Source organism: Epinephelus fuscoguttatus, linkage group LG10, assembly GCF_011397635.1.
Source record: "Epinephelus fuscoguttatus linkage group LG10, E.fuscoguttatus.final_Chr_v1".
Lineage (NCBI taxonomy): Eukaryota > Metazoa > Chordata > Actinopteri > Perciformes > Serranidae > Epinephelus > Epinephelus fuscoguttatus.
In genome coordinates, this window is record NC_064761.1 from 15,429,297 (window position 1) to 15,446,164 (window position 16,868).

Consider the following 16,868-nt stretch of genomic DNA (forward strand, 5'->3'; position numbering starts at 1 on the left):
TATTCTGTAGTTGAAACTGGTTTTCATGTTTTTACTTTATTTTACTGTAATACTATGTTGATACAGAGGTGATTTGTTATCTGATAGAATACATGGACTAGACTGTAAATTGTCCCAACTTTAGTCAAGTGTCTCTCAAAGTCTTTACTTCCTTCCATCTCTTTCTGTCAGTCTCTCTCCATTTCTGTTCTTGCTGTCTCTGTATCTCTTTCTCTCTCTCCGTCTCACTGTCTCACAGCAGAACCTGTAGCCTCGAAGCTTAAATCTTTAATGTAAACCGGTAATGAAGTACCAGCTTTAGCTTTCTGCAGCGATCTCTCTCTGCTCCCTGGAGGGCAGTTGAAAGACAGAGGAATAAATGGAGGTGCAGAAACGGATACAAAAAGGAAGGGACATAAAGGAAGCATAACTGAGAGGGAGTCCAATCTGTTCTGCTGCTCTAAAGTACTAAAAAAAAAAACCTAACCTGCTACACATGGCCAAGCTCCCTGTTGGAGAATGGATTAATTCCAGGTGCATTTGGCTGAGATTGTGGCTATAGGCCATGAACACACACACAAGCAGGCCTATGAATATACTGTATACACTCACACACACCCTGGGTCTCTCCTTTTCTCCTCCTTTTATGCTTGATGTCTTTAACAATGGAAAGTTGATGTGTTCACAGCCACACTTGACAGGACTAACTTTTCCTAACTGGCAGCATGATTAAAACTATTCACACGCACAAACTTTGTGTTTTGTCTTTCTGTGGAACTTTTTCTTTGTGTTATATCCAGGCTGGATTGTTCTGTCCAATAGCCTGCTGGAGTTATTTCATCATCATTCAACTCCTCTCCACTTCCCTCCCCTCTGGTGCCTGTCCTATCTTCTGTCCCTCCATCCACTGTCCCTCTCTCTACAGGCCTGAATGAGTGTGCAGACAGCAATGGCGGCTGCTCCCACATCTGCAGGGACCGCAGAATTGGTTATGAGTGTGACTGTCCGTCTGGGTACAAACTCCTGGACAAAAAGACTTGTGGAGGTAAAGAAATCAGAAGTTACTGTATGTGACAAAGCTATCGCCCTAATGCAGAAGACCGTGACTAATATACAATCACACCTTGTCTGGACCTCGGCTGGTGCAGTCTATAGAACCATTTTTTTCTGCCCTCCTCATGTTTCATCATGCTTTATGTAGCTTTGTTAGAGACCATGGGAGCGCCATGAGTTTCACAAGGTTTCTAACCCAACTGTTTAGACCATATACTGGTAAAAGGAACAACTTGACGTATAGTATTGGGAAATGTGCTTCTTTTTCATTAACAGTTAAGTAATGTGCAGGTATTCAATTTGTGTTTAATAAAAAACAAAGCCTGGGACGTAACCTCAAGTAATGGTAAACTGCTGCAAGAACAACTTCTTTCAACCACTCCAAAGCAGACATATCTTCATTTTGTATCTTCTTTTTAGTAATACACATAGGGGCAAATTCAAACAAGAACAACTCGGCTTTTGTATGCACAAATAAGACAAAAAGAATCTGTAATTTTTAAAGCACTCGCAAAGTGTGCACCCCTACTGCACTGCCAAGCAAATAGCGTCTTGGTGTTCCTGTGCCATTTGCATGTATTTAAATTAGGTAATATGCATACGTTTGGTGCCCAATTGGCCCCTTCCTATGCAAACGAGATGGTTCAATTCACAAAGATCAAAGTTATTGTACGAGCATCTTCACAATGATGTTGTTAACTGAAGCACATTTATAAGGAGTGTCATGCTGACACTGTTCCCGCCGCCTAAACTTTGGAGGAAGGCCTCTCTATACCTGTGGCGTCTGAGGCTCAGGAGGACGTCCACTAATCAGGAGATCAGTGGTTCGATCCCCGGCTCCTCTAGTCCGCATGTCAAAGTATCCTTGGGCACCAAATTGCTCATGATGGCTGTTCCATCAGTGTGTAAGTGCACTTAAGCTGAGTAACAGGCGGCACCTTGTATGGCAGCCTCGGCCACTAGTGTGTGAATGTGACATGTAGTGGAAAAGTGCAAGTCCATTACCATTACCACCTTATTGGTAAGGAAAGTTTTATTTATTTTTTCTTTACCATTGTTCTGCCTGTGTTTTTGGCACAAAGGCAACTTTTATGCGTTGCCATATGGATAATTTCAGTCAAATGCAAAAAAAAACAAAGGCAAATAGTGGTTGGAAGTGATGTGCAATTCCAGGTGCTATCAGCAGCTGTGATCTACTTTGCAAATTTGCCCCACAGAATTTGAAATGTAATGATTTGGGAGAGGTTATGAGTTGAATACTGTGACCAACAACCACTGGATGTAGTTGTAATGTAGTGTGGTTGTCAGGCTCTTTAGTAAATATGAAGATAAGACCCTTTATTTAACTTCTTGTGGTATGTTTTAACAACCCAACACCATCCATGATGATAATGTTATTTTCATATTCATGTTGCATAGTGCTGCCTGTGAGATGAATGCACAGTGATAAAGAAAAAAAAAGCTTGTAACCCTCTGAAATCACAATACCAGCTTTAGTATTCCCTCTCTTAAACAAGTGAAATTAACCAAATACAATGCATAGAAAGAACAGCTTTAAAGTTGCTTGACAGTGATTTGTTTTACTTTGTACAAAGCCAGGGAGCCAGTTTCCCCTTGCCTCACGTCTCGGTGCTAAGCCTGACTAAACACATCCCAAATCCTGATCTCAGTGAGATCAAATTGGTATTGATCTTCTCATCAGGCCGTGGGTTTGCTAGCAAACAAACATTTCCCAAATTGTTGGACTGTTGCTTTAAAGTTTTATTTGGTTTAACTGTTCAAATGTGCTACCGCTGTCTGTTCTCATAAACAAACCAGCAAGGACAATACATCTGTGCAGTTACAGGCGGAGTATTCTGTGGACACAACATTTATATAAAGAAGAATTTAATACAGCAAAGCAGATGAAACATTTTCAGCCACCAGATCCTCTGTCTGATGAAATATATGGAATCATTTTTAAATATTTGCTAAAAATAACTTCAGATACACTTAAAAGCAATGATAGTCTTAGTACTGATCTATGCAAATGGAATTTAACTGGGTTTCTGGCAATTAAATTATTACTTAACAAGTAACAAGCATGCATATTTTTCAAACCAAGATCTAATCCTGTCTGTTGACGCTCTCGGCCAGATAGATAAAAATCCTAGAAACCCCATTTGAAGAATCAGAGTCTTCAATTGAAGTGAACATCCTTTGAAAATGATTGTTAACACAGCAGATACAGAAAATGTACTCTTCTTATTTCTCAATCTTCAGACGAACATGACTTTGTGTTTGTCTCTATAATGTTGTTTTGATCTGCATGTCTTTGTGCAATGTTTCTCTCCACAGACATAGACGAATGTGAGAACCCAGATGCCTGCAGTCAGATCTGCATCAACTACAAAGGAGATTATAAGTGCGAATGCTACGAAGGCTACGAGATGGACCCTGCCTCCAAGACCTGCAAGGCCGTGGGTGAGCCATTTATCACACACAGACACACACACATGCATGCTCACACCCATTTGTTCAGGTAAAGACACACACCGTCATAGATGGATGTTCGCACAAAAAATACAGACATGGGCACACATGTACTCGAAAGGAATCACACGTCGAGACCGGCTCTTATATATACACCAATTACTCTCCCATTCCAGCACCCCTAGCTACCGAGGCGCATCCCACACTATTCTCACACTGTGGGATTCTGTGAAACGAGAGGCTCGCTTTGTATGCAGGCCTTGCACGGCAATCTGTGCAAAGATAAATATTTGCCACCTTTTTCTGCAGTCCTCACTAATGAAAAGTTTGCAGCCAGCTGCCTCTGCTCTCCCTCGAGTGTCAAGGAAAAGGATGTTGTGTGGGGAGGGGGCCTGCCCACTCACCATAGGACACAAGCAGGGTCTGTACCCCTCGTTGGCCTGGGTAAACACTCAGAGCAGTGGTGTGAATGAAAATAAAATCTTGTCCTCAAAGCTGCACCGGGCAAGGTTGTTACTGGGAAATGGTCTGCCTAAATCCGAAAGTGAAGATGCAACTGTAGCTTTTTAGCTGCACCTAAGGATGCCTTTTGAAAAAGCTCCCCTGTGAATTCTGGGTGTTTTTAATCAGTCCCGCCATTCTCAGAGTGTTACAGCTGGCTTTTCCGATAACAACGCTGTCTGTCAACAACCATTTAAAGAACTGCAGATAACGTTTACAGCTACCACTGACAAATTAGAGCTTCTGATGGGTAGTGATGTTACGATAAAGGCTGATATATATTTTACAGCAGTGCTGAAAGCAGGATTTCAAAACTGTACATTGTTTCCAATTAAAAGAATAGAGGAATATCTGCAGACATAGAGAGGGCAGGAAACTATAATCAGTGCATCATCAGTGCTTTGTCTGCATTATAAATTCTGCAGGAGACATAAAATCTGTGTAAATGCCTCGCAAAAACCCCCTCACCTAAATTGGGAATGAAACCTTTAACCGATTGAGTTACGCAGCAAATTAACTTTTTTTTTGTGGGACAAGAGAGAGAAAATAGTGTTACTAGTGATTGCCGCCATCGGTCTTAGGTTGAGTCATTACAGGGTGAACTGGTCTGGTAATGAGAGAGCTTAAAGCAGAAAGCAGGCCCTCACTCTTAAGCTAAGTGGCATAAAAACCACCATTGATTGCTTCATGCCTCTGTGTGTGAATCTTTATTACTGTTAGGCAGCGCAAACAGTCTTTGTCAGATGCCAAGACATTTATTAGAGGGGAGGATAGGCAAGCAGAGAAGGAAAAAAGATAAATGGATGGCATGGATGCATTGTATGAATATCTCAATGCACATTCGAGGTAATGCAGAGAGGCATCCGCGCTGTTGATTGTGGCACATGTTGTAGTGTGCCAAAGGAGACGGCATCAAGAGGAAGAGGCAGGAAATGTGACGGGATTATTGTTTATGTTGAGGTTTATTTATTCAGAGGCACAAATAGACATGGGACCGCAAATGCAGAGATGTTTGCTTCGTGAAGCTGATGTAATGTGGACTTAATGAAGCCACATTTGCCTGTTAACTCGTTCCTCGATGCACATACTACATGTACGCCCAATCACACATGCCATCAGCACACATTCACACTTTGTGATTCTGGTCACACAAATGAATATGTAGTTATTCCAAGGAGTCACGTCTGCGTTCACACACAGATACTGGACAGGAGTGTCACGTTCTGTGATGAGATGTGACACGTGCCAAGTGCCTATATCGTTTGCCGACATTGAAGTTCAGGCTGTTATTTGCGCCTCCATCTCGAGGGCACACAGAAAAACACATCGTCATCCTCAAGTTACACGCAATGCTTTATTGTCCCAGCTTTTTCTACATGTGTTTGTTGCGGTTAGTGCAAGTTGAGCGTGTGCAGATAATAACCTCTGCTCTTCACATTCTCCAGTGTACACAGAGTGCATTTCACTCTAATCCTAACGCATGGTTTCAGGCTTTGCAGATTAATTTCAGAGTAATAAGCAACTGCTACACTAGCAATGCTAATTAAAAGTAAAGTCCCAGATTGGAGCCATAAAGCGTTCCCTCTCCTAAGCTGGTATTTGTGAATGTGCGCGCATGTTTGTATTAGTACATGGCAGCGTCCATTAAGTCCCCCCCGAAGAAAGCCTTGCTCTACACTAATTGCATTCGTTGCTTTTGTGTTTACACCTTCATGGGTGTGATGCCACTCACTGAGTCGTCGACTTGAGTTATTATTATTATTGTGTGTAAGAGGGAGAGAGAAGGAGTGGGGGAGTAAGTGTTTGTATGAGGAGGATGGATCCACACTGACTGCAGTTTCTTGACCAGTTTAGTCGTCAGTCATGAATTAGAGTGGATGCAAAATTGAATTTGACAGAGCCAAGAGCAAAAGCAGGGATGGAAATATGAATGCATACATTAGGGGAAATAACACCTGTCCTCTATTTCTCAATGCAGGCTGTTCTTTTGTGATGTTGGCGCTCATTATTATCATTATTTTATGTCACAGCTGATCAGTCAACACATAGAGAATCGCCGCAGCACCATATCTAGAGGGAAAAGTTTTGTTTTCTTTTATAATTGTAAAAGTTGCCGGAAGAAAACTGTTTAGTGCTGCAACTAGAGCTTCAATAGCTCTGATAAAAACTAACTGATAATAGCATTTCTGCTTTGGTCCTGATAACAAGGACATGTGGACAAAATCAACTAGTGTTAATAATGTCTTTGCTGGATTCAGCCATATACAGGGTTGCTAAACAACCAAATAATAGCTGTGCTGCAGATATGAAGTGTCACATAGAACAATGAACACTCACTCACTGGCTCTGCTAACTACCCTCATTAGCATCAACTTTATAAAATGGAAACATACAAATAAAACGGTGCAACTTAAAGCCTAGTATATATTGTAGCATTTTCAATAAGTTAAGTCACATTGGTTTGGTGCACTGAAATATTTAAACGTAGCCAACATCCATATGCAGGCAATGCAGTTGCTTTTTAATGACAGTTACAAAACTGAGACCTTTTAAGGTAGTCAAGTAAAAGTTTCTGACATCTACAGACAGTAGTACTGTAAGGATGAGGACAACAAAGATGTGACAGCATGGAATACATTACAGGTACACACACAACCTGGTTGATGAAAGCAGGACACGCTGTCACGGCGACGACCAGGAAATCTACAAACTGCCTGTGGACCGAAGTCTTGCTTTCTTTTCTTCTCTTGTTCCTTGTTCTCTCTCTCATCTACAGTATACTGCGGGCTTAACCACAGTGCCAAGAGCAGTGTTTTTTTTTCTCCACACTTGACAGTTTGAGCACACACTTTTCAAAATGGGTTTAAAGCAGTGGTCAGATTTTCCCCATTGTCAAAAGATTTTGCCATGGGACCCGAGATGTTGTGGAACACTGTCAAACCTCATCTCAGAAGTTTTTGCTGCAGTTTTGGTCTTTTAATAGACAAGCACATAACATTTTATTCTGTCTGCCTCTAGGAACGTTGTTAATGTTAATCCAAAATACAAATTTGCATGTATTTATTTCTCATCTATATCCATCTCGAGATGTATAATGGTCACAACTTTAAAATGTTGGTGCACAAATTATTAAAGGAAGGAAATGCAACAGTTTCTCATGGAGACTGTGGCCGTCCACAACAGAAATAATGAAGGCTTATATAGCTTGCTTTGTCATGAGGAAAGCTAGCAAGTGGGATGACTTTTTGACTTTTGACAGAAGGTTCATTCCTGCTCGCTGCTGCAGCATCTCTTCATCATTATATAGCATGTGTCTGTGTGTCTTAACGAGCATGGCGACCCAGACATGTGTGTCTACCTCCAGACATAACATCATCCTAATAACCTCATCCACACCGCCATCGCCATCAAACAAGCTGCAGCTAAACTTCCCCATCATCCTGCAGAATTTCATATCTATTTCTAACCTTTCCATCTGTCTTTATGTTTGCATCCACACTTTGCATCCACATCATAAACATCTGCTTTGGTGCAAATCAAATTAATGTTCCTGCAGTGCCTGACGGCATTTCCCCAGCCCCGTATTTATCTTTTCACTGCATTATCTTAATTGGCTAACGGGGCAGAACGGCCCTGAACTGGCAGTGCAGATTAAAATATATCTAGGGGACCCTGTTCTTGTTAAGAAAGCTGACTGTTGCTCAGCTGGGATATATTGAGGAGAGATAATATTGCACTTTTTGATGACATCTCTCCTGTCGTTGCCTGAAGAAAACAATGACTCAGCTGTTTTTCACTGCGAGGAGGACGTATTGCTGCGACAACGGTGATGAGGGATAAGAGATGTTGTCTTGAAAAAGTGAGTCAGGGGGATTGATGAAAGAGAGGTTAGATCAGTCTCTGTCCTTATTATACGTACTTCAAAATGTTCTCACTCTCTTTTTCTCATCTAGTCTTCCTCACTTCTCTTTCTTTCTCTCTTTTCCCCTCTACCCACCTGACTTTCTCCCCCTGCTGTCATTTGATCTGTTAATGTCTTTTCCTTCTTGCTTCCTCCCCAATTACATCCTCTTACTCTTCATTTCTCCACGACTCTACCTGCATCCATCACATTTGCTTGTGCCTGTCTCTTTTTTCTTTCTTCCCTCTCCCTCTCTCTCGCTCTCTCTTTCTCGCAGCAGGTGAAATTGATGGTTTCAAACCTAGTAGTCAGAGGAAAATGATTGGATCCAAACAGTAGTAGAAATGTAATATTTTCTCCCTGTGCAGTAGCCCATATTAAACCGGGGCTGAGGAAACCTATTGAGGGATGGCTGGCTCTGTGTGAGTCTGTGTGTGCATCAGTGTGACAGTGTTGCCCAACTTTGTCTCGTTACGTGGCGTTTCTGCTTTACTGGACAGTGTGGAGTGGAGGGTGACATGACAGAAAAGAGTAAAGATAAAGGAAATAAGCAAGAAAATGAGATAGATGAGTACTTGTGTGAAGGAGAGCAAAAGTTTAGGATAGAGAGGGAAACAGGCAGACAGACAGATCCAGGGCAAAGCAGTACTGTTGAGCTAAAGTAAAGGGAAAGTACTGGGGCACAGTTTGATGAATGATGATGATGGTTTAGAGGTAAAGGAGTAGTAGTAGATGGGCGTGAGATAGTCTGACCAGCCGGATGTGGACTGTAGCTATAAGCCTGCCATTGCCCAACTATTGTGTCTCTCCCTTCTGCTATCTGAGTATTAACGTTATCAAGATCCCTTTTGCTACAGGAAACAACAGTGACAACATCCAAGCTAACAATTTACACACTGAAAATGGCAAGTTCAGGCAGGAACTCTTTAGTCAAAGAAAACTTTATTTCCATTTGCAGTATTATATTTGGCCAGGGGGCCTCTGCCTTTCCTCGGACCTATGCAGAAAACCTCTTTCACGCGCCTACATGGAAAGCCCAAAGCAGAGAAGGCACATCTCTCTGCCCTTCCACACGGCTGCATGGGAAGCCTCAAGGCAGAGAGAGCACACTTCTCTGCCCCTCCATGTGTAAATGAGGAAAGCCTGAGGCACACCTGTCTGCCCTTCCATGTGCCCACATGGAAAGCCTAAGGCAGGGAGAGCAGCAGCAAAGACCCCCTGGGAACAGAACAGAGCAGCATCACTGACAGACAGAAATGACATTGATAAGTCAGACACAGCATGAAAAGGAGGAGCTGGGGTGGAGGCAGGTTGCAAAGCAGCTTGCAGAGGAAGCAGCAACAGTAGGCAGGCCAGAGCAATTTAAATAGGGTGCCCTGAATGAGATTTGCCAATTGGTTGCATAGAAACGAATCATGTGATCTATCAGCTCACATCCCAGCTACTTGATGTAGCTGGGATGTGGACCATCATGGACCATCGCAACTCCCTGGATTGGCAAACTTTCTGATGCCACTGTCAGCGAAGAAGCTGTCCTCCCAGAGAGCCTGCCTGGTTAGCACAAGCTAACACAGCGGCACTAACATTCAACACTGAGGCGTTAAAAGGTCCAAACAAACTTACACTGATACCAAAATGTCTCTCTCTCTCTGTCCTTAAACCTGTTAGCAACCATTTAGGTAATGTTAGCCGTGTGATGCTAACAGTTAGGCCTGTCACTGTGTGATTTCCCCCTCAACAGTATTTTGCAAGGACAATGCCACTGCATCCTGAGCTTGGTGTTACTCAGGATAGGTGTGATTAGAGAAACAAAAGCAAGCCAAGTGTTTTTTTTCCCCTCAGAGCAGAATGGTAATATGGTGATTCCAGACCTTTCTCAAGCGCTGACACAGCGCTCTGGAGATAGTCCTGGCTATGTGAGATTAGGTGTACGTTGTCTCTGCTATATGCAGGCATGTGTACAAACTATGGAATTTTTTGCCTGTATGTACAAAAGATGAAGTTGACCTTGTCAACTGCATGAGAGTTATTCAAATGCTTGACTCATGCTCACCTTCAGCCTGCTGAAAAATGTGCCCCAGGTAACTGATGTGCCAGCCAACAGCACGTACTGTACACACCTGAGGAAGAGAACCCAGAAACACACTTTTGACAAGCTCTTGTGCTAAAAATAGAACGATGTGTCATGTCTAGTCGTTGGGCTACTTTATCCACCTGCACATTGTGCTTCATTACTTCATCCGGCAGCAAGACACGCACTCATACACACACACATACACACACAGGCTCTTTTAATGGATGTGATGTTTTTGAGCCGCCTTTGCTTTCAGTTAGGCCCACCTCGCATAATGAATGTGAATAATTAAGTGAACAGCATTATGTTGTGGCAAAAAGTACTGTGTGTGTGTGTGTGTGTGTGTGTGTGTGTGTGTGTGTGTGTGTATAGAATAGATTTTCCTTTTAAAATGTTTATTTGGATGATTTATTTATGCTCACATCATCAAAAATGCATGTGTTAAGGACCTAAATAGTACAAATGCAAAACAAGACCTCAGTTATCTTACATTTTGTTCCTTCCTGGGAATAACAGTCAACACTCAACACCACCCATGTTATCTTTGTAGTTAACAGTATGTGTAGGTTTTTAACAGAACTCCTGACGTACATGTTAAGGGAGAAGAAAGGACTGGAGCACACTGATGGATCCGGAGTCTTTTATGGTGCAAGCAGACCAACGTTTTGGCACTTCTGTGTCCTTGCCACAGTCAAGGCAAATATAGCCAATTAACATAGCAGCAAATGGCCACAAATGGCCAAAACATAAAGTAGGTGTACAGGTATCATTGGATAGTTAGTAAAAATGGATAATGGCTCAGAGGACAGGAGTTTCCATGGCGAATGTTCCCTTGACATGTCATGTCAGCATCACGTTTAAAACATATTTTTTATATCACATCAACAACTTTCAGGTCTTGATGACCTGGTAACACACGACAGCATGTAATATCTTCAAATTATACTGTCAGCGAGCAGCACTGGCATGAAAGTCAACATGACCTTGTCTGTGTCAGGCTCAGGAACAGTGTGGATTGCATTACATTTGCAATGATGCAAATAGGCAGGTTCACCTTTCACAGACAGCTTTGGGATCTGTGCTACAATTTATGTATCCTTGTCAAGATCAGCAAATGTTTCCTTGTCACATGTACAATAACACACTTATGACTGACAGTATTGCAAATGGCCAGTGTCTAGCAGAGAGTGGGTTGAGAATGATACATGTGCTCTTTTGAGGTCGCAATAGTAGGTTAATGGCTGTCAAGGGTCTCCACACATCTCCTGAGATTTGTGGTGTATCTGTCCAACCTTGCCGATGTCAAGTTGTAAATAAATAGCAGCGAATCAGGAGATGTGCTCCCACGTGATCTTAATGTGAATGTCTTCCCTGCTCCATTAGGAAAGAGTCCATACCTGATGTTCACCAACCGTCACGAGATCCGTCGCATTGACCTGCTGAAGAGTGAATACACACAGGTGGTGCCCACGCTGAAGAACGCAGTGGCCCTGGACGTAGACGTTGCCACCAACAAGATGTTCTGGTGTGATCTATATCATCGTAAAATATACAGGTATGCACGCAAACACACACACACACACACACAATGTACATATGATTTGTGTGATTTGTGGACTATCATTAAAGCCTGTATAAAACCATGAATGGTACTATACAGGATCAGGACTGTAGGAGTTTGGATAACGCTCCCTGCTCGTTCCTCAGTCATTCTGTCACCCTGTTTCTCCTCTACCCATCCATCTTGTCTGCTTCAACCTGTCACACCTTCTGGTACAGAGACAGTCATACCTGGGGGTTGTGTTTGTGTGCATGTGAGTGTGAGTGTGTGTGTGTGTGTGTGTGTGTGTGTGTGTGTGTGTGTTTGTGTGTGTGTAAGTGTGTGTGTGTGTGTGTGTGTGTGTGTCAGTCACACCTGGAGGGCTGTGTCATCTGTCATTAAAAGGTGGAGCTGTTTGTCCTTCACACATACACTGTGTGCACACACACGGGTAGGTATACCATGACTCTGTGTGTGTGTGTGGGTGTGTGTGCCTCACCCCAATGGCTGACAGGTAGTGGGAGGGGCCTTCTATCATCTCAGCTGAGCCATATGCTCTCTCTAATTTCACTGCCTCAATAATCACCACCATTATTCACCTGCATACGCACACAGGCACACATATGCGCACTGCCACGCAAACTCAGAGATACACTCAAGGGCTTGTGACAGAGAAAGGACAAATTAACCCATTCGTCATCTGCTTTGGAGCCGCAAAAAACACACACACAGACACTTTAAATGGCCAGCAACAAGTTACTCTGTACAGTTAAATCTGCTTAAGAGTTGTGCTCACATTCTTGTCATCCTTTCAAAAAACTATACACATTTTATAAACCCAAAGGCATAAAAGTGTACCATCGTCCATTATGCTGATAAATTTCTGTTGGATCATATTATTTTCAAGGACTCTCAGTATATAAGCACCTTTCAGATCCTCTGCTCCTTTTGACTTCAGCATAAGGCTCTTTTAAAAGTTACAATGACCTGCTAGTTCAGAGGTCCTCAACATTTTTCAGGCCAAGGACCCCTTAGCTCAAGGAGATATGGAGCAGGGACCCTTTACTACATGTATTTAAAAAAAACTGAGTTGCACTTTAGGTAAATCTCTGAATACTTTTGGGTCTTCCTTTGTTAAGTTAGTAGCAATTGCAGCAAGGCTAGGTGCGTTAGCCTTATCCACTGCACTTGTGCTGGTTGTTTCTGAGGTGGACAGTGTGTCAGAGTGTCTTGCTTGAAGAGTTACAGAACGATCCATTGTGGCTCACAAGAATGCCTGTACATTTGGAACAATAATAATAATAATACAGCTAATTGGCCATTATCTTTCAATAGTGCATAAATGTTAGCTAACTAGTTCACCTCGCCATTATGGATAAGTGCCATACAGTGATTTAGCGTCAGCTAGCTCACATGATTAGTTAGCCTATCTCATGTGATGTAAATTAAATGGGGTTTTTGTTACGAAAAGGCCGTATTGTCTATGTATTTTCAAATATATTTTGATTTTTGATGGAAAAAAAAACCTTTAAGTGTCAAACAATAATTTGGCCTCAGTATTTTTAGTAACTCTGAGGACCCCCTAGGAGTCGTTGACCCCCTGTTGAAGAGCCAGGAGCTATGTCACAAGTACTTAATATGCACTTATTTATTTCCAACCTATTCCTCCATTCATCTTGCCTGATTCCAGATCTTTAGATTAACTGCTCTTACAGCAACATCTGTGTCAGCTGACAATGATTTAGCAGTGTTGCTCGCCACTGACTGGTTCTGACAGTTAGTAGTACCATCAACAGGCATCAACACAATATCAGACTGAATTAATGAAGTGAAACAAGATGGCAACTGATTCTAATAATTTGGCTGCCTTTAAAACCCCACTTTGCTTCTAGTCCCTATGACGTGAAAAAGTCAGTGTCCCTTTTTATTGCTTGGCTGTTCGTGTATGTTTTAGGAATCCGTTCCTGTTTTAAAAAGTTGTACCTTGAAGGTTAGGGACATGATTAATCACGCCCTTAACCCAAGCATCTTACATTCCCGTGCAGTACTCTCCCTCTGATAAGGAGCATTTTGCCAAATAGAAATAGCTGTGTATTTAAAAGTGATTCATCCTCATTGTCCCTCACTGCGACGGTGTGGTTTTCCAGGCTAATTAATAGTGATTAGCAAGCTACGGGTCGATGACTTGTTAACTTCTCCCTGTGATGGAGATGTCTGTTGCAAACAATAATACAGCCAATTAAAGATGCAATCTGCTCAGTAGTCTTGGACTCATCTGTCTCTGTCTTATTTCTTACTCCCGTCTGCCCTCTATTCATCCCTCCAACCTGTTCATCCCAGTCTATCTGAATATTTGTAACTAAAAACAAGGACGTGAGGAGTAAAACCAATGCTCTGTGAGAGTAAGACTATTTTATGTGTGATGTCCACAAGAATGGGATGCATGAAGAGAAATTATGATGTGATTATTATATTGGACAATGAGTAGCATAGACTATAGGTTGCTTCTGTTCGTCTGTAATCTACAGCTCCTTGATAGACCACTGTTGCACCAATTACATGAGGGATTTCATCTGCGTCCTCTGTGCTCTAGCCCTCATTTTAATTTGCACCTTCAGTGAAAGACAGATGTTGGATCTCTGTAATAAACCCCGGGACACAAGAGAGAAGCCTTAGATTATCCATCACGAGACAGCAGCGGGTTAACTCTCCCCCCATCGATGAAGACGTCTGCGGTGGCAAACAGTAACACAGCCAATTAACAACACAAGCTGCTTCCAAGTCCCTCACTCATCCATCTTCCCCTCATCTTCCTCTGCAACCACATCGCCAGCCTTTATTTAAGCTGCTCCTACAATCTGTACTCCTCACATTCATTCTGATAGGGTTTGATGATATGTGACGACAGGGTAGTGCATTTCCCGACCTTCCCACAAGGTTGTCTTTCAGTGGCTTGTTTTATACGACTGCAGATGTTGAGACGGGAAGGGAAAAGAAGGGACAGAGGAATAGACGGACAGAAAAAAGAAAATGGAGAGAGATTGAGAAGACAAGAGACAGAAAGACACAGAGGGGGGGAGTGACCAAAACAGAGAGAAAGGCAGGTTGTTTTGTAAGCTGCTGATAGATAAAGAGGGATTCTTTCTCCCTGGGAGGTGCTGCTTGGTGGGAGGCCTGGGGTTTGCAATAGAGGTGTCAGCTTTGAGTGCCCCTGACATAGTATTATCTAGAGTAAAGAATACCTGTTCCCCACCATGCGCAGCAATAAGTATCTAAGGCATGTAGTACACTCAAGTCTTTGCTCACAAGAAAAGGAGACCAGAATAGACAGCAACAAATCAAGCAGAGTATAATTGTCCTTCTTTTTCTGCCTGTTCCTAAATTATTGGGTATATCATGTTTTCCACGACATCAACTGAGACAGCTCTCCTCTTCCATCCACCAGTGCTTACATCAACAAGGCCAGTGACTCATCCCAGCAGGTGACTCTCATCGATTCGCTCCATTCCCCCGAGGGTCTGGCTGTCGACTGGGTGCACAAGAACATCTACTGGACCGACTCTGGCAACAAGAGCGTCTCTGTCGCCACGGGAGACGGCAGGAAGAGAAAAGTCCTGATAGCCACCGAGCTTAGCGAGCCGCGGGCTATCGCAGTCGATCCACACCAAGGGTGAGTGGGAGAAGTTTTGGACAGATGGACAGAGAGGGTGGCAAAGGAGTTGAGGGGAGGGTTAGGGAAGGATGCGATGGTGGCCGGACAAGCCTGTGCGCATTATTGCTAATCTCTTAATAGGGGAAAAGCCAATGTTACTATAAAGTAACAGAATTTTTATCTAAAAATAGGCTTTTTACTACATCATCCAAGTGCTATTTGTGGCGCTGCACCCATCTGTTAGATTAAGCAGCTTAACAACTATATGGAGATACGACGCAGCTCTTGTCTACTCTATCTGCCTCTTTCCCTTTGTCTCAGATGTCGTAGGTTCCCAAAAGGACTCTTTTCACAACTCTACAAAGCTAGACTAGCATGAAATACATGCAAATGAAGCCTAGCTTTAGCACACACACACTGACACACACTTTTAAAAGTGGTCCAAGTTTCCAGCACCAGCGGTTTTACACAGTATCCACTTTCCTCTTGTGTCTTCAAGGCCTGTTTCAAAAGGAAAACTATTTGATTTCGTAGAGAAAATGAGATGGAGTGTCAGATAGGGACACTGTATGATAGGGTACAGTAGATTCAGTCGCATGTTAATTGTCTTCTATAATTTGACTATGGCATTACACATGAAGACCAACTCACTGCTCCCGGAAAAGGTCTTTTTATCTTTTTTGCTTTGTTGTCCCCATCCATGTCTGACTGGTTTGTGTGCATCTCTCCACAGGTTTATGTACTGGTCAGACTGGGGAGGTCAGGCCAAAATTGAGAAGGCTGGGATGAACGGGGTGGACCGACAAGTTCTGGTGTCTGAACACATCGAATGGCCCAACGGAATCACTTTGGGTAAGGAATGACAGACAAGATGCAGCTTTGCACATGCAAGGCTCATTGAAGTGTGCAGAGAAAACAATAAGATGATGCAGGGACAGGGAATTCAATCAGCTCCGAGAGCAGTTTTACAAACAACGTTATAATGCTGGTATTGCTTTTGGATAGAGAGAGAGAAAAAACAAGTAAATACAAGACAAAGGAAGAGACAACAAGAGAGAGAGTGAGGGAAAGAAACAAAAAGAGACAAACAGCAAGAGCTCAGAGAAGAAAACAGTCTCGGGGTGCTGCAACCCCGGAGTAGCTCTTATTGTTATAGCTCAGTTTGTGTCTGGCTCTCATCAATCAAGCCAGCGAACACGGGCCTCCGAATTAATAAGCCAGACGCTCTGCGCCGTCAATACCTCCCATCATCCCTTTCAACTCCCTCCGCGGCACCAGCCAATTTCTCTCAGCTGCCCTTGCCTGAGGAGAAAGAGAGGCATGCAGTTGCCACACTCTGTGGAATTGAGGTGTCACTACATCTGTATGAAAACAAATTATTTTTTAGAGTAAGGCGAATGAGAGAGTTGGCCAGACCGCTGCTGAAGAAGGGGTGGATTTTTTTTTTTCCCCCTTGGTCATTGATTTCATGCAGAGCAGCGAACAGAACAGTTGATTGTCTGAGTCAGGAGGTGAAGTTGTGAATGAAAATAACTCTGGTTTTTCCTGTTCTTTTTCTGGCATCATAATGTTGAATCAGTTCCTTTTAGGTTTACCTAGCTGACTAGCCTATTGCATATTAGGAATGTGATCAAGCTCCTGATTTTTGTAACTGACGTGGCTTCCTTATATTAAAAAGGAAGTAACAGTATTGTTA

The 16,868-nt window shown here is 42.8% G+C and overlaps 1 protein-coding gene across 4 annotated transcripts in view; it reads left to right on the top strand.

The window, feature by feature from the left end:
• Positions 1-16,868, top strand: part of lrp8 (low density lipoprotein receptor-related protein 8, apolipoprotein e receptor) — a 232,208-nt gene that overhangs the window by 174,369 nt on the left and 40,971 nt on the right. For all 4 annotated transcript variants that reach the window (XM_049588390.1, XM_049588392.1, XM_049588391.1 and 1 more), the window contains exons 8-12: positions 905-1,024; positions 3,370-3,495; positions 11,364-11,535; positions 14,966-15,190; positions 15,906-16,024. In XM_049588390.1, coding sequence (XP_049444347.1) covers positions 905-1,024; positions 3,370-3,495; positions 11,364-11,535; positions 14,966-15,190; positions 15,906-16,024 — 762 coding nt within the window. The remainder of the gene's footprint in view (positions 1-904; positions 1,025-3,369; positions 3,496-11,363; positions 11,536-14,965; positions 15,191-15,905; positions 16,025-16,868) is intronic.